The following is a 25,162-nucleotide window of genomic DNA, read 5'->3' as shown; positions in this document are numbered from 1 at the left end:
GAGGACCCAGACACAAATAAATGAGCAAAAAGTTTTTTCTTTATTTTATTGGTAACAGTATGAACACTACAAAACATGTCCAATGCATGCTTTAAAGCAAATTGTAAATGTTACCTAGTGGCATATTTAACCAGTTATTTACTGGTTTGGGACTCCAGGAAGCATTTTTAAGCCTTCAAGGGAATGCCCTCTGCAGTGGGATACGCTGCTGACTATTAAGACCACATTCGAATTGTTCCGTCTGAACCTCCAGAAAACAGACTTCTTCCATCCTGGGAAAACACCACCGTGTGTGCCTCACTCTCGTGGCCCATCAGTTTGTGAATCTGTCCAGATTTAAGATCTAGCAAATGGATAACCCCATTGCCACTCGCTTGAGCTAATACTCGACCTGAGAGAGAGAGAGAGAGAGAGAGAGAGAGAGAGGAGAGATTGATTTTATTTCAAGCAGTCACATCTTATAAGCAATAGAACATTATATTTTATTTAATTGTGATTCAGCAGACTATCATTTTATTATGTTAGATGTCAGTCATTTAATATAAACTAGCTCCTGCCTGTATAAAAACAATTTGAGTAAAAATTTAGACACATCAATGAATAGATTATAAAATTTTAGAATGGGAAAATGAAGTTTAATTCTCTGCCTACTTTATATGCAGAGGTCATCAAAGCGCTCTGCCATTCTCCTTATATTTGTGATTAATAAATCATTCTGAAAAGACGAGATTGAAAGCAGCTAAGGAAGGCAACTTTCTTCTTCAAATGACTATGTCAAAAAGTTTAAAATGGCATAGTTTTCAAATTATGAAAAAATAGGATCTATATCTACAAGTATGTATCATGAATAATTGATATGTATCTTTGGTATTTCTACTTTAAAATTATTTATCAAAATTATGCTAAATCATTGTTCAAAACTATAATAATATAAATTTTTACTTTAAAAATGATAATACTCATGAACTCAACAAACTTTCTCTGGAGTTGAAGTGAAAATAAATATCTCCATTTCAAAATGACTTGGGATTTTTATTTTAAGTTAAAATTCAAAACTTTGTTAAACAAATTTTTTGTTATGTATTTTAGCTAAATAAAATACAGGGCATTCCCATAATTTTTATGTCATATTCTTTTTAGTGAATCATTTCTTCATAGTGAAAACAAACCAAGAATTCAGTTTTGCTTTCTTTTGCTTTTTGGGGGTACCAGGGATTGAACTCAGGGGCACTCAACCATTGAGCCGCATCCTCAGACCTTTTTATTATATTTTATTTAGAGACAGGGTCTCACTGAGTTGCTTAGTGCCTCACTGCTGCTGAGACTAGCTTTGAACTTGGGATCATCCTGCCTCATCCTCCTGAGCCATTGGGATTACAGTTGTGCATCACCGTGCTCAGCAAGAATTTAGTTTTAATTAAAAGTTTTATTTTAAAAGCCTGGTGATAAATTATCATGGAACTTAGAGGCAAATGAAGTCAATAGAAGGTTTTTATATAAGTTTAGCATTTATGATAAATAAATAGAACATTAGTTCTATCCACTGGAATATCTAATCATAGAAAGCATCACCAATGATGTTTAAAAAAATTTTAAGCTCTCAATGTGCTAGATATCATATTTAGTGCTCAGTGAGGATAATCCCACACATTTCTTACAACATTCTAATGACAAGGAAAACAGCATTAATGCCGATGTGTGAGTGAAGAAGGAGAGGCTACAGAAAGCTAAGAAACCAGATCATGATGGCATTTTAGAGATGGAAGGAGCCAACATTAAAGTACAAGTATTTCAAATCCACAGCTTGGGATTTTAGCCACTATTTTTCACAAAAGGTACAGCATGGTTATCAATGATACCTTCTTCATAGATTTATGTAGGAAATATATTGTGGAAACAGAATTTATCCATTTCATAATATGAATTCTAGAATGGTATCACCATGAAAGCCATAGCAAAATATTTAATTCCAAATTATATCCCAAACATCATGAATATCTTGGAAACAAAGAGAATTTTAAAAGTAAAGCTAACCATGATAAATATGGTCTATTTGCAAACCTTTATAACTACTGGGCCTCTTCATCTAGAACAAAGCCTGACACAGCAAAGATCCTTAGGATGGATTAGAGTGTCCAAAGCAGCAGATGTGAATATTTATTATAAACCCTCTTTTCTAGTAAGTCTTTGCTGACAGAGGCATTACATATGTTTTTCACTTCTAGCCACACTCTGTAGCAATTGCTGTTTGTGACTTTTCTAGGAATCAAAAACGTAACTTTTTTCTTGTACTATTTTAAAAAAATCTTTTTGTAGTTGTAGACGGACAGCCTAAGTTTATTTTTATTTATTTATTTTTTTATGCAGTGCTAAGGATCGAACCCAGTGCCTCACATGTGCTAGGCAAGTGCTCTGCCACTGAGCTATAGCCTCAGCCCTCTTGTAATCTTTATACAATAGCTGGGAAGGGAGTCAATATTATTATTTTTTTAACTTTTGAAACAAAATAAAACCAAAAAGGATCAAAGCTTATAATGGAAAAGGAAAATATTTAGCTATAAACCATTAATATTTGGTTTACATATACAAGTCATTTGTTGTCCAAAAAAATCATAATTGGAAATGTTTATGAAGGCTCTGGGTAATTTCTGAAAGTTTTTTTTTTCAATAAGATGGAGAAAAATGATAATACTGGAACCTAATGATAGGAATATGTAATTCAGCAGTGCTGTGCCTCAGGTGTTTCAAAAAAATATGTCTTTACTAGAGCAGATTTTGAATCAGCAAGTTTATGGTGAGGTTTTCAGGTTTACCTGAACTCATTTTCAAAAGATCAAAAGAATGTATACATATAATAACTAATTTCTAAAATGAATATAAATTTACATTTGCCTTCAACCTTATTTAAAGCAATTGGATTATTACATAGCATATAATGTCTCACTTAAAGATCAGTTTGGCTGGAAATGGGGAAATGAAATCCTTAGGTTACAAGATTGTCAAAATTGCTTCCCAGGATGAGGCAGTGACTACATTAATATCTAGTTGGTGTGTGAGAGAGGTGGCACTCTAAAAAAAAAAAAAAATCAGCCTGATTATTTGTAGCATCTCTAGAAAGTAAAGTGTTTCTGGAAATGTATAAGGTCTCTTTTAAAACATCATGGTGAGGGGCTGCGGTTGTGGCTCAGTGGTAGGTAGAGTGCTTGCCTAGCATATGTGAGGCCCTGGGTTCAATCCTCAGCACCACATATAAATAAAGGTATGCAACTACAACTAAAAAATAAATATATTTTTTAAATATTGTGGTGATTGGTAATGAAAATAAGCCACAATACAAGTCATTTGTCATATGAATGTTAGAGTCTTAATGATAAATTTAGGAAGAATTAAATATTTATCTATATTAAAACAAGTCAATAGAATGAAAATATAATAGGATAAAATTTTAAGTAGTGCTGGAAAAATTCATGTGGAGCCTGCACTAAAAATGTTCATGTTTAAAGAAAATATGTCTTCTTAAAAATGTAAAATAATAAGACATAGGTTATAAAATATATTTATTTTATTACCTGGAAAAAACAAAATATGACAAAATTATTTTGACAGAAATTCCTACATAAATTATTTACTATGTTATTTTAGTTGGAATAATTAACCAAAGTCTGAATATACACATTCCAGAGTTATGACATGACTGAAAATATATGATTTTTAAGAAGAGTAGTATAGTTTACTAAGACTGATTAAAAAAATAAAATTTGCCAAAAAGTGTCTTACTTTTTCTCTTTTGTTTGCATTGGGGTTATTAAGGTGCACAAATTTTTCACAGAATGAGAAAAAAAATAATCTGATAAGATCAATTTAATTTTGTAATTGCTATTTTTATATGAATAACTCAGTGTATATCAACAATGCCTGATTATGACTATCTCTTCACTCATAATCAATACTTATTTTTATATATCAAGACTTAAGAATATTTCTCATTTAGTAAATCAATATTTTTGTGGATCAGTAGAGTTCAATGAGGATAATATATCCTGCTATCTATTTTATTTTTATTGGATGAATTCAACAACTTATTTTGGCTTTGGAAGGTAAGAACTAAATTTCTCCTAATCTCTGCTATTAAGTGAGCCAAACCTTATAGTGGATCAACAAATAATAGCCAAGCTATGGAAACAATGTAGGTGTCCTTCAGTGAAGGAATGGATAAAGAAAATATGGTATATATATATATGCACAGTGAAATGTTACTCAGCCATAAAGAAGAATGAAATTATGGCATTTGCTGGTAAGTAGATGGAACTGGAAATTATCATGCTAAGTGAAATAAGCCAATCCCAGAAAACCAAAGGTTGAATGTTTTCTCTGTTCTGCGGATGCTAACCCAAAACAAGGGAGGTTGGGGAAAGGGAATAATAGAAATCCATTGGTTTAGAATTAAAACAAAGAGAGACAAACTTTATTAGTAGAACTCTTGAAACTCGATTCAAACAAATTTATAACCTTTATAAAATTAATAAAGCTTTTTTTTAAACTGTTGAGCATAAATTTTTTTCAAATTCTGCTTTTGTTTGTGAAATCAATCACTATATTTATTTAAATGTCTCCCCTCCAACTTCTTCCGGAATTGAAAAACCAAATTACCTGATTAAACCTTCCACATTATTTAACTGTTTTTTTTTTAAATTTTAGTGTGTTCCTTTAGTTATACATGACAGTAGGATGTATTTGATAAAATATACATACATAGAGTATAACTTATTCTACTTAGGATCTCACACTTGTTGTACATGATGGAGAGTTACTCTGGTCATATATTCAAATACAAGGCAAGCAATGTTATTTCCATTTAACTCTACTGTCTTTCCTGTTCTTCTCCCCTCTCCCTTCCCTTCATTCCCCTTTGTCAAGTCCAATGGATTTCTATTATTTCCCTTTCCAACCTCCCTTGTTTTGGGTTAGCATCCATAAATCAGAGAGAACATTCAGCCTTTGGTTTTCTGGGATTGGCTTATTTCACTTAGCATGATATTTTCTAGTTCCATCCATTTACCCATAAATGCCATAATTTCATCCTTCTTTATGGCTGAGTAACATTCCACTGTTCATATATACCACATTTTCTTTACCCCTCCTCCACTGAAGGATATTTTAGGTTGTTTCCATAGCTTGGCTATTGTGAGTTGAGCTGTTATAAACATTAATGTGACTTCATCACGTAGTAGGTTGTTTTTAAATCCTTTGGGTATAAACTTGAGGAGTGGGATAACTGGGTCAAATGGTGGTACCATTCCAAGATTTCTGAGGAATCTCCATACTGCTTTCCTTAGTGGTTGCCCCAAACTGCAGTCCCACCAACTATGTATGAAAGTACCTTTCTCCCCACATTCTCACCACTATTTATTGTTACATGTATTCTTAATAATTGACATTCTGCAGATAAAATCTCAGTGTAATTTTAATTTGCATTTCTCTAACTGCTAGAATTTGAATATTTTTTCCATATATCTTTGACCATTCATATTTCTTCTTCTGTCAAATGATGGTTCAGTTCCTTTGCCCATTTATTGATTGGTTTATTTGTGTTTTGGGTTTTTGGTGTTAAGCTTTTTGAGTTCTTTCTATATCCTGTATAATAATGCTCTGAGTTATAGGTGATAAAAAATTCCTCTCAGTCTGTAAGATCTCTGTTTATATCCTTGATTGGTTCCTTTGCTGTGAAGAAGCTTTTCAGTTTGAGATCATCCCATTCATTGATTCTTGATTTTACTTCTTGTGCTTTAAGAATCTTATTGAGGAAGTCAGTTCCTAAGCCAACATGAGAGTTGGGCTTACTTTTTCTTCTAGTAAGCACAAGGTCTCTGGCCTAATGCTTAGGTCCTTGATCCACTTAGAGTTAAGTTTTGTGCAGGGTGAGAGAGAGAGATTCAATTGCATTTTGCTACATATGGATTTCCAGTTTTCCCAGCACCATTTGATGAAGAGCTGTATTTTCTCCAATGTATGTTTTTGGGGCCTTTGTCTAGGATGAGATAACTGTATTTACTAACAGCTTCTTTATCCTTTGTTTCAACAAGCAACTTTTTGCGGGGGAACTAGTTCCACTAATATCTTGAATGAGAGGCAGTCATAAGTGGATTTGTTATAAAAAAATCAAATATTTGAATGCACTTACTAATTTAAACACCACCAGCAATAGAAGCCCTCAAAAATTTATAGAATGAGTTAACCCATGAAAATAGAGTGTAAAATTTTATCTGAGTATAATAACCACTGGATTAACAAACATAAGTAGGAAACTTATTATTCCATGCTAATTATAAAGAATAATAGTAAAGAATGCAAATAAAATATTGGCACTTTTTTATACTATAGAATTTTTAATGAACTTTAAGTAGATACATGTGTGAAAATTCAATTTGATTTGAAAGCCATACTGCTGGAATAGCTGAGTTATCTTAAATTCAATACTTACTTGCCTCCTTATTTGGAAAAATCCTCCAGGATTTGGCATGCTGCCTAGTATAGCAATAATTTCAATAGTTATGGAACTTGACATACTTATGGAAACACAGGAAAAGGTAGGAGCCCATTTCTTTGGCATTCATGTTTATTGGAGAGAGCTAATAGTAGCTATCAATTTTTCTGTATCTAGAACTCCACCTTTTACTCCATGTTTTCCACTCGCCCTTATGAAGTAGACATTCTCTCCTTTTAGTAAATGAAGCATGAACCCAGAGAAGCTCAAGCTTGGATTTGAAATGAAATCCTTATTATTTAAAAAGTCTTGCTTCATTTAATGGTGTTAGCATTTCTTTCACAAATTAAGATTCAGATAAGTGTGACACTTTGGGGCTTCTCTATGAATACCACTGAATTCCCTAAGTAAATAAGTTCTTAAATTTAATGCTGATGTAATCTCATAATTGTTTTACATAGTTTTGATTTTATTACTTTGTGAATCTCTGAAACTAAAACATTTATGTTCTTACAGGAATCATTATTCATGTGTGTGTGTGTGTGTGTGTGTGTGTGTGTGTGTATGCCCATTAATCCTTAAATACATATATTTTAAAGCAAACAGTATCTTTACTAAAAGTCATACTTGATAATTTAAAAAATAATTTTACACATCTTCCCACATCTCCAGTCAAATTATCTCCTCAGTTCTCCCATTTCTATTATGAATACTAATTCTGTTTTCCATACTCCAAATTGTAGAAACATTAATTTCTTTCTCTCTCTACACTCAGGTTTGATCATTCTTCTTTATCAATTTTCTGTAGTAAACCTATTTCCATCTGTTATGTCTACCATTTTAAAATCTTCATTTTAAAATATTGGGCCCACTGAAATGATTGCCAAAAGGAAATTTTTTTCATTAGTTTTTTTTTTTTTACTCTTGAATCTACCTATATTCATTCTTAATGTATTTCTTCAATTATGTTACTGCCATCCTAGAATGCCATAAATATAAATAAATCAATAGCAAAAGCAGCAGCTGCAACATCAAAGAGGCACTTTACATCTCTGACAGTCTTAGGGTTTTGTTTTTTGGTTTTTTGTGTTAAACCATCCATCTCATTTTACAAATGAAGCAGCTCAGGTGAAATGACTTGGACAAGGTAGAAAGCACACACTCTGAGCCAGTTGCAGTATCTGACTGAAATCAGAGCTTCAGCTCCTAAGTTGGTACTCTTTTTGCTATTTCTTTCTGACAATGGATGGTGTCCAGACTTTCAGCATGATTTCTGATGCCTTGATACTCCCATATAAATCTGCATTTACTCACTCAGTACCCTCTCACATGAACCTTATGTTCTTCATCAATTTGCTCTCATTTCTTAAATATATTTTTCATTTCCCTACCTTTGGAATCTTGTTTCTGTTATTACCACTGGTGGGATACTTTCCTTTCCAGTGAAGGAAGGTATCCCTGGCCATATCTTTAACAAAAGTATTAAATCTCAATTCAAAATTATTTCCTTAACTCATTTGGTATAAGACATCCCTAGTAGCATATCTTCCTCTCCTGAGCATTTCTTACATTTTAATAATGCACATGTGGTAATAATATGCCATCAATAATGGTTAACCCTGTGTTTTTCTTATATTCTTAACTTCAATTAACTAAGGGATGGGGATCGTGTCATGTTTTTGCATTCACCCAGTTTATCGAGCAGATTGTTATAATCAATACTTAGTGGATAACAGTAATAGTTGTCACAAGTATCAGTTCTAGAATGTATTATTTACCAAGCACTGTGATAATTCCTCTACATGCATTATCTCATTTTATCTTTACAACAATGCTTATGGGACATGTATATACCTGAGTCACCCATTATAATAGGCATAATGCATGTGTTGCTATTGAGCACTTTGAAATGCAGCTGGCAAAAATTGAAATGTGCTGTCATTGTCAAATGCTCACTCGATTTAAAAGACTTATTATGAAAATATAATATATTTCATTAATAATTTAATATTGATTATATGTTGAGATGTATTAAAAATAGATTTATACATATTTAAAATATGCACAATATATTAATATAAATATATTTACATTTTTATAAATGTAGCTACTATTCTATTCATAATTATATTGGCCCACATTACATTTCTGTTGGATAGTGCTAGCATATACTCTGCTTTATAGAAGAGGAAGATGAGGTGTAGAGCGATTAAAGTGACTTCGCCAAGGCCTGCAGCTCATGACGTGGTGGAGTTTGAATCTGGGGTCCACGTGGCTTCAGAGCTCATGCTCCATTCTCCACATCATGCTCCAATACCTCTGGATGAATTTTTATTGATCGACTCCATGTTGTCTCTCCCACTGTGATCAAGCCACCCTTATTAAAATGCAACACGACTCAGTAAACATCTCTTCAGTGGGCAGCTCCAATTTCCAGCTGAATCTATGTATGCATGCTTCTAGGAATAATTTAAAATTAATTTTTCTTTAAGTATAAGAAGTGTTTAAAATTTTTCATTCTCTTTTTACTCCATTGGCTTTTTTTTTTTTTTTTTTTTTTACTCCAAGTATCTGATTGCACAACTTGTGTCTGAGAATAAGTGAGGGAGTTAGAAGGGCTGCCTTTATTCTTTCAGAGCCTGAGGATCCCATTTAATGTTCCCAGGATTCAAAAGTGCCTTAGTGGGCAGAAAAGATACCTCCACTTCTTTAGGTAAGTGTTTTATATTAAGATGTTATAGAAAATTCATTTCATTTTTGCTCTAGGGGAAACAAACCAGAATATGTCATCCTTCAGATGCCTATGCTTTCAAAATTGCAAATATCCTTTCAGTCTTACCTAAATAGTGAATACAATGGACATATTTGACCCAATTTCTTATACTAATTATTACTATAAAGAAAACTGTTCTTGTTTTGCTGAGATACTTCAACTTAATCTGTTTTTGCATGAAATACTTCTTAAAAATTAATAAGAAAAGAATTAATTTGTTAGCTTGATAAAGTCAAATTACCTAAGGTAAAGGCATTGAAACTCACTTGTGAACGTGGCAATTCCTAGTCCCTGAAAATTCAAGCAAACCTCACTGCAATGCATGAAACTTTTTAATGAAGCCACATTTTAAGAAGATGTTATTTCAGAAACACTTTTCATAGCACTGTATTCACTGGTCAGAATCATGTCATATTGTAATGGAACATCCAGATAAAAACATAGATGATGTTGGCTATGAAATTACTGCCAGGAATCTGAATTTTTGTTGTTGGAGGAATGATTCACACCAGTGGTTAACATATCAAGAGTCAGGAACTGAGCTATCTTGGAGGACTCTCAATGAGCGATCAAATTTCCCCAGTGAAGCAGCAGTTGCCGAATACCAGTTGGCCACCCAACTGTGGATACGTACATTAGTTGAGTCAAAGGTAAATATAGCCCTTTTAAATAAGACTTACTAAATATTCTGTTGAAACTTCAACTTTCTCTTTAGAAAATTAATTTAGAAGACATAATTTTCTTATTACTCTATACAGTGAACACATATACTAGGAAAAATGTTTCAGATTTCACTTAAATGTTTGAACATGTTACAAAACATTATTTGCTAGCAATATTTTGAGTCCATAATTGGCTACAATGGCATATTTATACCATTAGAGAAAGCATTATTCTGGACTGGACGCATGGAATCTGCATGAACAAAATTCTGTCATAAGAAATAGAGGTAGCCTCAAAACTTTAAGGCTTATTATAAATAATGAAAATGTGAATGAAATACATCATTACATTTCTCATTAGAATAAATTTCTCATGGTTATTCATGCTTTGATTAAATTTCAAGCAATATGTTCCCCCAAAGAAACAAAATCACCCATTTTATATTTCATTCGAATTAGTCTCACTCACAGATCTTAAGAAATTTGTTTATCACAAATATACAAGAATGGAGACTAAAACAATTGAGTGCCGTATATGAAATAACATATCAGAAAGGGGAAGACAGGCTTTGATCAATAAGGAAATGATTTTTATACACATCAGAACCAATTTGAAGCAATTCTCTCAATCAATACAGATAGGCAGAAATGCTTCTCAGCATTTATTACCTGTGGAGAGTGTTATTGATTAATTGTATTGATTTTTTGAATGCATGTGGAGAGGCATCTGTTGTTTCTTTAAAAGATGCCTCAAAATGAAAAGTATCAAGAAACTACTTAAATTTTGAGGATTTGCATTAATGGCCCATCCTGGGCCATTACTCGGGATTTCAAAAACACCACTGAAGAAGATGTGAAATGTGATTTAGTTTATTTTGCACCCTACTGCTGATCAATATAATATTTTCAGAAAAAATATTACTTGGAAATTTAACTTGCCTAAGTGCTTGTAACAATTTATAAACTTTCCCAGTATTTTTGATTATGTATACTCTTGCTGAGGGGACCAAACTTTTCCCTTGTAGGTAACACTACTTGAAGGAAGATGATTTGATGTTGCAGTGTAAATACAGAGTACAATAGTCCTAAAAATGCATTTTAAATTTCTGTTGGCAGAAGCTAATTTCATAAAAATGATAAGAGAGAGGGCAAGGAAAGCTGCAATGTCTTACTTTAGGACTTTGGTCAATCAGGGATGTGGACTTTACTTAGAATACATGATGTGTTTAAATGATACAGCAAGCTGTATCTACCATTACTTTAACTTGGTATGGAATGTTATTTATTAAGCAAGTGAATTCTCCACAGAGAAGTTTTGTAAGTTTTCCCTAAATAGACACATAGAAACAAAACAACATAAAAACCTGTTTTTTTTTTTTGTTGTTATTGTTGTTTTTGTCTTTCACATAAAATCCACATCTTTCTTAGGAAGGCATTTCTCTGATATTTCCAAGTAACATTTTTTTTTCTGAAAATATTATATTGATCAGCAGTAGGGTGCAAAATAAACTAAATCACATTTCACATATCTTCAATGGTGTTTTGAAATTCCCCAGAAGCATCTACACTGCAGCAGGTAAATAATTCCAACAATTTAAGCATCCTTTGCTAGGGACAAAACTTTTGGCCTTACTGTGTACAGTTTTCAAAATATTTTCCCCTTATTAGGAGAACATGAATGAATAGATTCTTGAACAGGTGCTTTCCTACATGAGCTGTCTTCTGGATATTACTGAAATCCTCTGTGAGATGCACCTAAAGTCCTAAAAATGTTCTAACTAATTATTGAATCTATTTAGAATATCAACAGCCACCTGCTTTCATTAAGAAATCCTTGTAGACCTGTTTCCTAACTTGGTCTTCACCTATGCAGCTGATCAGTGTTGGAATAGTATTTATTCAGGGACCCTATGCACCTGGAGCCTTGCAAAATTTCAGAAAAGCTTTTGCTGATGTCAGAGGAAATTCGAGTTTTGGTTTATTACTGAGGATCTGAGAAGCTATGTCTAAGTGTAGTTCAGACCCGACCACAGACCGTATGGATTCTTCCCTATTGTTCTTGAGTAGAGAAAGAGCCAAAGACATCTGTTTTATACCAAAAAATTTAATTAAAATACAATCACTTTTTATCTTATGAATTAATAAAATCACTTTTAGAATTTACCATATTTTAAGACTTGAAAAGTCAGAGCTCTCATATTTTGGGAATTTTTCTCTTAGTGCCAAAACTGGTGTCAAGAAAAACTTTGTTAAAAGGAACCCTTGCTTCTTGAATATGGAGGTTTGTCTGTGGGAAAGAAAATAATCTTAACTTCTGCTAGTTAATATTAAGGTGGTGAATTGTTAGTATTTGCATCTTTATTTTTAGAACTTCATTTTTTCCAACTCCAGGGAAATATTGTCTGTTAGATAAAAGTGGTTAAGTGATACATCAGCGTCACTACACTATTATTATTTATAGTAAAAATGATGCAAATATGTGAGAACATAATTGTAACTAAAGTGGATGCCCTGTCCACAAGAGGAAAAAAAATAGCTGGAAAAGTTAATGTCAAACTTTGTATGAATTTGTGGTGGCTAAATTAATTAAACATGCTCTAATCTGCTAATTTTAAAGAAAGACTAAGCTCCCTGAAATCACAGAGAGATTAGTCCTCAATTCCACATCTTTGACAATTAATTTGCTGAGGAAGAAACACAAGCTTGATGCCTACTGGCTACATTACCTTCAAAATCATTTGAAGTGGTTGATAAGATAAAACCTCTGAGTTCCATTTACTGAATATCTACTTTTTTCCTTACTATTTTACACTTATTACAAGTTCATTAGCACCAAATTTGAAGGAAGCATTATTGCCATGTTACAGAGAAGAACAGAATCATGGAGAAATGAAGTGACTTTTTCAAGGTAACAGGGTTATTGTGGAACAAGGATGCTTACCCAAGATTGTCCATAAAGACTTGGCTATCCAACAGCCTGAAGGGAAATGATAGTAGTTAGGTCAGAAAGCTCAGCTAATTTGGCCGCTAGGTGAGTGTTCAATATATTTATGTTAACTCATGATTCTGTGAAATCATCTTTGCAAATGTAACATTCTGTATATTATAAGTCTGATGACCTGGCTTTGTACTTCAGGGACAACTTAAAGCAACATGTGACTAGTTTGTTTACATTCAGCATCTCTCAATCACATGTTCTTACTCTTTTTTTATTATTATTATTTTTATTTGTTCTACTCAGTTGTACATGACAGCAGAAGGCATTTCAATTCATCATATACAAATGGAGCGCAATATTTCAATTCTCTGGTTGTACATGGTGTAGAGACGCACCATTTGTACAATCATATATGTACCTAGGGTAATGATTCCATCTCATTCCACCATCTTTTCTACTCTCATAACCCATCCCCATCCTCCCCTTTGCCCAATCCAAAGTTCCTCTATTCTTTCCATGTACTCCCCCATCATAGATCAGTATCCACTAATCAGAGAAAACATTTGGCCTTTTAGTGTTTTAGGATTGGCTTACTTCGCTTAGCATAATATTCTCCAATTCCTTCCATTTACCTTCAAATGCCATAACTTTATTCTCTTTTAATGCTGAGTAATAGTCCATTGTGTATATATACCACAGTTTCTTTATCCATTCATCTGTTGATGGATATCTAGGTTGGTTTCACAGTTTAGCTATTGTGAATTCAGCTGCTATAAACATTGGTGTGGCTATGTCACCATAGTATGCTGATTTTAAGTCATTTGGGTATAGACTGAGGAATGGGATAGCTGGGTTGAATGGTGGTTCCATTCCAAGTTGATTGCACCAATTTGCAGTCCCAACAATGTATGAGTCTACATTTTTCCCTATATTCTCGCCAACACTTATTATTGCTTGTATTCTTGATACACTTAATCTCTTCATTGGTATTCCATTTGAATAAAATGGACTTTTTCTAAAAGCAAGTAGACAATTTGAGATTAAGGACACTGATGAATACTTCAGGTTAAAGAAATGAGGCAGACAGGATTTAGATATGTACATGAGGCATAAAAATAGCAAAGTTAACACTGTAATTTTTCTGAAAAAAAAATAGAGCGTCTGACTTGTCTGAATACAGGAAGTATCAGTTAGGACAATTTTAGTAGCAAGTAAAAGAAAGTCAACTAACTCAATGTGGCAGGGAAGAATAGTCTTAAGAATGTCTTTATAACATGCAGGACATTGGAGTGGTGCCACATGTGTTCCCCACTCCCTGCCTTTAATTTCTATTTTCTACAGTGCAAATTCACTTGCAGGCAGGCTCTCCACTTGGCAGTTCCATCAGGTTCACACCCATAGCTTCCCAAATTCAAGGTACATAGAAAAAGTAGCTCTATTTCCTCAGCAGTTTCACATTGGGTAAAAGCTGCTTCTAATTTTCTTGCATGGATCATGGTCTGTTTTTGAATGAATTAAAGTGACAGGCAGGTGGAAGGGTCTCATTGAGAGTCCACCATGACATTTGAGAGTGTACAATGAGAATGTTCAAATGGGAAACAAAATGCTCTTATTTTAGAATGAATGGATGCTTGAAATGGGGGGGAAAAAGTCAACTTTAGATACTAATTTCAGATGTACAATTCGAAGTCATTTGTGGTGCTGGGAATTGAACCCAGAACCTTGTGCGTGTGAGGAAAGTATTCTACCAACTGAGCTATATCCCCAGCCTCCAAAGTCATTTTTGTAGTTAAAAAAAAAAAAAAAACAAGCAAAACTAGCCACATTCTAGGCCACGGAAATAATGCTTTACCTTTTGTTATATTTCTATTTGACATTCCATCTCATCTCATCCTCTTGCCTGCTTGAAAGACTCCTGTGCAAACAAACTCATCTGGACTTCTCAAAAAATCAGCACAATTATTTTGTTGAATAGACTGCCAGTGTTTGGAGTCCCTTGATTTATTATGGGGCTATAAAATGCAAAAAAAAAAAAAAAAAAAAAAAAAAAAAAAAAGAAAGAAAGCAAAGAAAAAATTCCGAGGACAAACTACAGGGAAGTTGGAGGCAGGACTGGAGTCACAAAGAAACATAAAAGAGCTTGAACTAAAATATGGAAAATATTCCATAACTCAGGCTTTTTTTCATTAACTACATATTAATAATCACATATTTAACATTATTCATATCTGAATAGAATATATTCAGGGTATACCACCTCAAAAGGCACACTATCCCAGCAAATTACATTGAATTTCCTGTATTAAATTAAGAAAAAAAAGGAACCCATTATAATTATGAAAATAAGAACATATGTCATGTTTTTATAAGGCTATCCTAATAGTCCTCATATTTTTAGGGGAAAACTTAAGAAAACTTTTTTAAGAGCTATTTTATCTAGGTTGATATGTTTTTAGTTTCAGTGAGAATCTTGTACATATTCAAAAGATCTTGATGTGGTTCTGTAAGGCGTTCTGAATACTAAAACAATTATCTCAACTATTTCTAAAATAAAAATTACATTTAGAATACACACAAATACACAGTTTTGGTTTAGATATGAGGTGTTCCCTAAAAAATAATATGTGAATCAATGTAAAGACAGTTCAGAGGTAAAATGTTTGGGTCATGAGAGCCTTAAACCTAATCAACGTGTTAATCTACTTCAATGGATTAACTGGGTGGTAACTGCAAGCAGGGTGTTGCTGGAAGTCTCTGGAGGTGTGCGTTTGGGGTTTATATTTTGCCTGTGGTGAGGGGACCTCTCTCTTTGCTTCCTGACTTTCATGTTCTGGGCTGCTTTTCCTGCACCACACACTCTCACCATGATGTCCTGCTTCACCCCTGGCTGAGGGCCATGAATTTAGCCACCTATGAACTGAGACCATGAGGTCCAAATAAATTCTTCCTCCCCTAAAGTTGTTCTCACCAGTTCTTCCAGTTACAATGGCAAAAAATATTTACTAAAACACCCACACAAATTGATAAGGTTATTTTGTGAAGTCATTATCTTCATAAACAATGTCATTTTTTTCTATAGTCTATATTTAAACTTGAAACATATTCTTTGGAAATTTTTTTCAGAAATTTAATATAAAACATGAAAATGTGAGTGGAAGAGATCAATGGAACAAAACTGACAAAATTTTGACAGTTGTTAGACATGGGTGAGGGGTGAATGAGGTTTTAGTATACTATTTTTCTACTCTTATAAATGTTTAGAAAATAATAAAAAATGAAAGTTTCAAGAATTTTAATTACACAATAAGACGCCCATTGTTATTGCTGTTAGTCATTGTCTACATTTAGAACTAAAAATGTTTGATTATTCTCAGAGCAGACAAAATATTTTATAACTGGGTATCTAAACAATTAGTTTAAGTAATTCTGTTAGCACCCATAGAAGCCAAATAGTGTTAACTGAAGATATTTTTTTGTGGGTTGGAAAGGTGTACCAGGGATTGAACTCAGGGGCACTCAACTACTGGGCCACATCCCCAGCCCTATTTGGTACTTTATTTAGAAACAGGATCTCACTGAGTTGCTTAGCACCTTTCTTTTGCTGAGGTTGGCTTTGAACTTGTGATCCTCCTGCCTCAGCCTCCCAAGCCACTAGGATTACAGGCATGCACTCCTGCGCCTGGGGATAACTGAAGATATTAAATATGATAATGTATTAAAAACAATCTGGAAGTCTTCACTAAAATGAAAAAAAATTCTGCTTTGCAAAAGACACCATCGAGAGAATAAAGACAAGCATCAAGGAAAAAAATATTTGCAAAAGGAATAGGTGATAAAGAACCATTCTTTGAAATATACAAAAAAAATCTAAAACTGAACAAAAGAACAACAACAACAACAAAAAACCTGGTTAAAATTGGACCAAGTACCTTGACAGACACTTCACCAAAGAAGATATACAAATGGTAAATAAACATGAAATTATGATCCACATCATATGTCATTAAGAAAATTCAAAATAAGTAACTATGAGATACTACCATATCCCTATTAGAATAGTCAATATCCAGAACACAGACAACAACAAATGTTGGTAAAGATGTGGAGCAACAGGAATGAATTCCCATTCATTGCTGATGGAAATCTAAACTGGCACAGCCATTTTGGTAGACAGTGTGGCAGTTTCTTACAAAAATAGAGTTCTACCATGTAATCAAAAAATCATGCCCCTTGGCATTTACATAAAGATATTGAAAACATATGTTTACACAAAAATCAGTTCAAGGATGTTCAGAGCAGCTTTATTCATAATTACACAAATTTGGAAGCAACAAAGATATTCTTCAAAGTGAATAAATAAATAAGCTGTGGTACATCTAAGTAATGGAATATTATTCACTACTAAAAAGGAATAGGCTATATGTCATGAAAAGACATGAGGAATGTAAATGCATATTACTAATCACAAGAAGTCAACCTGAAAAGACCACACATACTGTATGATTCCAGCTATCAGACATTCTGGCAAAGGCAAAACTTTGGGGACAGTGAGAAGGTCAGTGATTGTCAAAGTTGTAATGAGGAGAATGAATCAGCAGCACAGAGAATTTTTAGAGCAGTATTCTGTGTGATACTATAATGGTGAAAACATCTAATTATATTCAAAACTATAGAAAGTGCACCACCAAGTGTGAACGCTAATGTTCACTATGGATCTTGGATGCTAATGATATGTCAATGAAGGGTAACAAATGTGCCACTTTGGTGGAGGATGTTGATAATGCAGGAGGCTGTGTATGTGAGGGGACAGGAAGCACATGGGAAATTTCTGTATCTTCCTCTTGATTTTGCTGTAAACCTAAATCTGCTCTAAAAAGATAAAGTCTTTAAAAACAAAACTGAAAATTTCTAACCAAGATGCAATTACCAGCTCATTTCCCATTGTTAATTAAAAATAAAATTTATACATCACTTAGGATGTGTTATCCTAAGGGCTGAGAAATAGGAGCATTAAATGTTTCTTGAAAGTCTTTTATTCTTGCACATAATTTTGGATCAACATTCACAAATACAGTGCCTTCTCTAAACTGTGAACCATACCATATGATTTTAAATAAATGAAGTATTCAAATGTATACACTAGTAGAGGCAGTATTTATTTCCTCAAAAGATTAATAGTACACTAAGCCCAACTGATATTAACAAGTAAATTATAGCTCATACTACTCAATTCTTAAAATCATCACTGTGTAACTCTAACTGATTTGAAGAGAGAGAGAGTGGGGTGGGGGGGAGAGATTTAGATGAAGCTTATACAATGAGAACTAAATTAATATAAAGATTGTCATTAAAAAAAAACCCCTAGCATAACAAGAAAGCAGATTGAAAGCACAGAATGAATTTTCTGGCCCATATTCTATGAATTGGCCATTGGTAGTGCCCAATACACCAGATAATTGCTCCACCATCTGCTTCACATTGATGACATAGTTCTGGTGATACATTTCCTATGACTGAGAGGAATCCTATTTAAAAAATTAAAAAGAAAAAGAAAACTAGAGATCTGAGTTTTTAAAATTAGAACTCTCTTCAAAATAGTACAATATTGGCCTTTAAAACTCTTTGGAGCAAATCTAAAATTTTTTTGTGTTTATTTTTATACTTTCAATATCTCCCAAGTATAATAGTTTCCTAATTTTTCCCTGTGTGAGTATTGTAAAGCACAAGGGATCTAAAATAGTTTTACTCTTAGTTTCAATCAAATGCAAAGCAACTTAAAAGAAATATGACATAATGATAAATTCTATGCATATCATACACATACATTTTGACTTAAATTATTTTAATTGATAGGTATGACAGCTTCTTTTACTAGATGATTATTTTTCTATTTGGTAAAAATATTTATCAAAATATTTTTCCCTTAGGTCTGAAAATACTGATTCCCATTTAGTACATACTTAATTCAATCAATATTCTATCTTTTATACTTATTCTTTAATGTACTAGTCAGAGAGGAAAAAAAAATCTAACTTTTTAAACCCAATTTTAGATGTCATTGACAAGGCTTCTCTGCCTAATAATAGTTAGGACAAGGTAAGAAAAAACTAAATCTTACATGTTTTCTCCAGGCAATTCCAACCAAAGAACAGTGCATAACTGTAGGAAGACAACTATAACATTTAACCAAGACAGTTATAAGTTATCCACATGCTCTTTGAGATTCATGAAATATCATTAAACTACTTTCAAGAAGAGAGATTAGGGGATAGTTTCCATGCAAGATATTTACATTTTAAATTAATTTTCACTTTTACTGGGGAAATATACATTTTAAGAAATAAACAAGCCCCACAGGTTTATAATTAAAAATGATTTGCATCCCAAGCCCTCTCCTACCACACACAGGTCCATTTCCAGAAGCATCCACTTGGAATTCTTTTATCTGCTTCAGCTGATGCTACCACATTGAGACTTTGGTATATAATCTATAGTTACCAATGTTTCAATGTGAAATTTACATTTTGGTTGACAAAAAATGTAGTGCCAAATTTCTGTCTTTTAGTAAATAAATGAATTAATCTAAGTTTTAAGAATACCAACCTGCTCAAGAAGCTGAGGCAGGAGGATTCAAGTTCAAGGCCAGCCTCAACAACTAAACAAGGCCCTAAGCAATTTAGCAAGACCCTGTCTCAAAATAAAAAATAGAAAGTATTGAAGATGTGGCTCAGTGGTTGAGTGCCCTGGGTTCAATCTCTAGCATCAAACTAATTAACTATACTATAATAATATACTGTAAAAGTTATTCCCCCAAATTCTAAGAAATACTAATTTGAATGAAAAACATGAACCCCCAAATATTTCTATTTCTTCTTACTTAATTCTCACACACTAAGAATGTTTTACATGTATTCACCAATTTGTTCATCAAAATCATCTCCATGATTATACCAATCTTAGAGAAAACTAAAGCTACAGAGATAAAGAAAATTGCCCCCTAAATATCAGGGGCAACATTTTCATTCAGAAAGCTTGGGTCCAAGATGTCGTCTTTAAACCCTCTGCACATATCCTACCTATGCTCATACAGAGTTTGTGATCTCTACTGTAAAATCATACCTTCTGGATCCCTTAATAATATCTAATCAAGTGTCCTCCTACCTCAGAAATATCTCTGGTCTATTCTCTGCACTTGCTTCAAGGCTTCTTTCCCATGGAAAACTCCTTTTATTTCCTGCCTATTAGTTTCATGGATGGGCTTGTCTCTTTTGGCAAGCCTGCTATAGATTGGCAGCTCAATTTTGGATCATCTTTTTGACTCTCATCTGGCTCTTCATTTGGAACTGTGCTTCTGGTAATGTTCCCCTTGGCTCTGCGTGCTCCATCTAGTTGGATGCATCGTCCTGACCAACATGTCCCTCTAGAGCCAATGTTGTGTTCCCTGAATACCAGCCTTCTCCCATCTTCATTGGGAAAGGAGATGATGATGTTCTTCTGTGGTTCTAATTGGTTGGTATTGGATTTGAACGGCCCTTTCAATTTATAACTTTCAGTGATATTTAATTTGGCAATCAAAATATGACTGTTTTTAACCAATTTATGTTCAAAATGAGCCTGAAAGAAAATGGAAGCAGGGTGGTGTAGAAGAACAGTCACTTGTTTGGCTATCCAGAGAGCCAAGTTTAATTTTAGCCTTGAGAGAATTTAGAATCATTATAATTAGATGAGTATTAAAGCCTAGAAGTGAAAAGGACTCTTTCTCTTTTTCTTTTTTTAAAGCCTACCCCTTCATTTAGCATCAATTTACAACTGGCACTTCATTCTCCCAAATGCTGTACCACTGAGCACCCATACAGAGTTAAAGTACAATATATCTAGAGGAGTTCAAATAACTAGGAAGTAGGCCACTGCTAGAAGTGAGATATAGACCCTGTAATTAACTTGAATGTCTGTAGATATGTAAGAAATATAAAATTTATATTCATTTGTGAAGAGAAAGATTGTATTATTGCATACATTTTATTTGAGATACATAATAATCAGATAGTTGGTTTAAAATGATATGTATGTACCTTGCACACTGTGCTGGGCTTCCAGACAAATGTTGAGTAATAACCATTCCTGAGCCCAAGGTTAATTTGAAGTGCACTCCAGAAAAATAGGCAATCATTTCACGCTCACTTCAAAATTCTATGTAAGTTCTGCTTCAAGTCCAGACTAATGCCCTGACTGAAGAATGTCAATGATATGATGTTCTGAGGAATCTTGAAAAAAAGATGAGACAATATAATGGGCAGTTTAGTTTTCTGCCCTGCAAAAAACTAAAATGTGTGTGAGTGTTTTAATATTGAGGAAAAAAAATACATTAAAAAAAGACTTTGGAATTTCCAGAGCAAAATGAAAGCAGGCTCTTTTCTTTTAACATAAGCATGTTATTGTCAACAGTGGCATCTCTATTAAGCTTGTTCTCTTACCTAAACACTCCTATTACTGTCATCTCTCAGATTTGTCATAACCACCACCCTGACAGTACAAACATTGCACTGTAAAATCTGTCAGAGAGGCCAGAAGATTTCCTACATCTTCTGACACATGCTGCTCTTTAATATCTGCCTGTCAGAACACCTATGAGAAAGACACCTGCTTTCAGGCTTGGAGCTGGGGATGGGACTACACTGTAATCATTAGCCTTAGACGGCTAGGAAACTCTGCCTTTTGGAACTGTACAGCCTCCTGCTGGGAGATGCTGTTGGCATAAATTTATCACTCAGGTCAGATTGCACAAATTTTGGTAGAACCAGCTATTTTGAAAAAAAAAAACTTTATTTCTGGTATGAATATGCTTTTAAGTTGTCTTCATGATAAGCTGTTTTGAAATGTGCATTGTATTTTCCTTTGCCACAATCAGGTGGTACCTGCATGGAAGTCTAGGGGTATATTTTTGGTTTGACTTTTCTTGATTATGTTCTATTCTTGTGGGTTATGTATGCCTCTGTATTCATTTTAAGTTTGTCTTATCCAAAGAGGAATATCCCCCCTGGTCTCAAAATGTGATTGATTTAAGTAATTTCAGGGTGATATACTGGGCAGTCTTTTATTTACCAGATATGGTTTTCCTGGAACCCTATTGGTAGGTCATGGAGCTTTTATGTTCTCTCCTCTTATCTGTTTCTCTTGAGGCATGTGTTTATGAGAGGCCTGGGGAGCAATCTATTAATACAGCCGATGTTCTCAGAAAAATGTGGCTAATTTTGTCACAAATATAACAGAATTTCTGAAACCAGTACATGTAGTATATTCGCACAGTCACCTTGGGAGACTGTGGGCTTATCCCAAAGACGCCTCCAAAGAATTACTTCTTTGGAATTCCTTGCTGTGTACATTCCTTGATAACCCCACTCAAAGCTATATTCAGTATTTGAAATTAAAAAGTTAACACATTATCACCATAATAATGAAAAATCAATTACCTAAAATGAAAATGATGATCACAAACACACACACACACACACACACACACACACACACACACATCCCGAACTCATCTTAGCCCTGGTTTAATTCCTAATGAATGACACAGATTATAATAATATGGTTTATATAATTCCATAGTTTTTATTTGCTTACAAAAGCATATAAACAACATATTGTGGCCTTAAGTTTTTAGGAGGTATATATATTCTTTATTATATATTATACATAATCTTTATATCTATGTATATTATTTACATATTTATAGATATTCTTTATATCTAACTATATATATCTAAAGACCAAGTTAAAGAAGATTTTCACACATATATAGTTAAAGAGGATCTGTATATGTATAAAGATCTTCTTTAACTTGGTCTTTATCCTTTTTTAATTTATTTTTTTACATTTTTTATTTTGAAATAATAATAGATTCATAGGAAGTTGTAAAGGTTGTACAGAGGGGTCTCTGTGTTCCTTTTATCCAATTTTCTCCAATGTTATAACCTAAAAAACTTTAGAAAAATATCAAATATGGAAAATAGACATGGGTACAATGTTTGTTTATACTTCTATGATATTTTATCATGTGTTGCAACCACCACATTAAGGTATAGAACCATTACATCACCACAGAGATTCCAATACAACCTCTCCCCAACCACTTGAAACCACTTAATATTTTCTTTTTATTTAAAATTTTTTTTCTTCTAATTTGTTCTAATTAGCTACACATGACAATTGAATGCATTTTGACATATCATATAAAAATGGAGTATAACTTCTCATTTTTCTGGTTGTACATGATGTAGAGTTACACAGGTCATGTAATCATATGCACACAGGGTAATAATGTCTGATTAATTCAGCTATCATTTCTACTCCCATACCCTCTCCCCTCCCTTCAGTCCCCTCTGTCTGGTCCAAAGTACCTCTATTCCCTCCCCCCTATTGTGAATTAGCATCCACATATCAGAGAAAACATTTTGTCATTGGTTCTTTGGGATTGGCTTATTTCACTTAGCATAATATTCTCAAGTTTCATCCATTTATTCATTTTAAAATGCCATAATTTCATTCTGCTTTAAGGCTGAGTAATATTCCATTGTGTACACATAACAATTTTTTTAATCCATTCATCTGTGGAAGGGCATCTAGGTTAGTTCCATAGTTTAGCTATTGTGAATTGAGCTGCTATAAATATTGATGTGGCTGCATCACTATAGTATGCTGATTTTAAGTCCTTTAGGTATAAACCTAGGAGTGGGATGACTGGGTCAAATGGTGGTTCCCTTCCAAGTTTTCTAAGGAGTCTCCATATTGTGGTCTTTACCTATTAATAATAAACTGTGGACACAGGCAGTTTTACCATGAAATTAGTGAATCATGAACTTCAGGGCCTCTGTTGGGTACTGGTTCGTTCAAGGCCTTGGGAAACGGAGATCAAAGCAATTTTCTGTCTACAAATTTGTACTGTTTTTTCTTTAAGAGGGTCTCTGATTTTTTATATGTCAGGATTCACAAAATATGAATCCATTCCTCAGTTTAGACATGTTTTTAGACCATTATATCTAGAATATGGGCATTCCTTCAAAGTGTGAATCATTTCAACAGGGAAAAAGCAATATATATGCCCAAAGATAACCCTTGCATTATAAGATAGTAAAACATAATAAGAATCTGTCTTTTAATTATTTGAGGAGCAGTAAAGAAAAGTTATGATATAACTACCCTTGTTCTCTAGCATGGGCTTTTGCATTTTCAGAGATGGTAAATTGTTGGCTTCTAAGGATGGATTTGATTTTTTATGGTGTCTTGCTTTTTTAAGTTTGTTCTCATTAGTGATACATAACAGCAGTATGCATTTCAGCTCATTGTACACAAATAGAGCACAACTTCTCATTTCTCTGGCGGTACATGATGCAGAGTTACACTGTTTGTGCAATCATACATCTACATAGGATAATAATAATGTTCATCTCATTCCACCATCCATCCTTCCCATCCCCACAACCCCACCCCTCACCTCACTCCCCTCTGCACAATCCAAAGTTCTTCCCTAGGTGCCCTCCCCATGATTGATCAGCATCCTCATAGCAGGGAGAAAATTTGGCCTTTGGTTTTTTGGGATTATGTAATTTCATTAAGCATTATATTCTTCAACTCCATCCATTTACCTGTCAGTGCCATAATTTCATTCTTCTTTAAGACTGAGTAATATCCCACTGTGTGTGTGTGCATGTGTGTGTGTGTGTGTGTGTGTGTATCTCAATCACATTTTCTTTATCAATTCACTTAGATTGGTTCCATAATTTAGCTATTATGATTTGAACTGCTATAAATATTAATGTGGCTGCATCTCTGTAGTATGGTGATTTAAGTCCTTTGGGTATAAACCAAGGAGTGGGATAGCTGGGTGAAAAGATGTTTCCATTCCAAGTTTTCTGAGGAATCTCTATATTGCTTTCCATAGTGGTTGTACCAATTTGCACTCCCACCAGCAAAGTATGAGTGTACCTTTCCCCCCATATTCTCACCAGCACTTATTATTGCTTGTATTCTTGATAATTGCCATTCTGAATGGAGTGAGATGAAATCTTAAAATAGTTTTGATTTGCAATTCTCTCATTGCTAGAGACGATGAACATTTTTTGTAGATCAGTTGTATTTCTTTCTCTGTGAAGTGTCTGTTCAGTTCCTTAGCCCATTTATTGATTGGGTTATCTGCTTTTTTGGTGTTAAGATTTTGGAGTTCTTTATATACCCTAGACATTAGTGCTCGATCTGATGTGCATGTGGTAAAGATTTTTACCCATTCTGTAGGCCCTCTCTTC

At 33.6% G+C, this 25,162-nt stretch overlaps 1 protein-coding gene across 11 annotated transcripts in view; it reads right to left on the bottom strand.

The window, feature by feature from the left end:
* Window positions 1-55: 55 nt before the first annotated feature.
* Spag16 (sperm associated antigen 16) overlaps window positions 56-25,162 on the bottom strand; it is a 925,858-nt gene continuing 900,751 nt past the window's right edge. For 2 of the 11 annotated variants that reach the window (XM_048808491.1, XM_048808492.1), the window contains one exon: window positions 112-391. In XM_048808491.1, coding sequence (XP_048664448.1) covers window positions 216-391 — 176 coding nt within the window. In that variant the 3' untranslated portion in view covers window positions 112-215. Of the gene's footprint in view, window positions 392-25,162 lie in introns of all 11 variants that reach the window. The other 9 variants (XM_048808498.1, XM_048808497.1, XM_048808493.1 and 6 more) reach the window with 9 other exon arrangements.

Source organism: Marmota marmota, unplaced genomic scaffold, assembly GCF_001458135.2.
Source record: "Marmota marmota marmota unplaced genomic scaffold, marMar, whole genome shotgun sequence".
In the NCBI taxonomy this organism is placed as follows: domain Eukaryota; kingdom Metazoa; phylum Chordata; class Mammalia; order Rodentia; family Sciuridae; genus Marmota; species Marmota marmota.
This window is presented reverse-complemented; position numbering and strand designations above follow the sequence as displayed.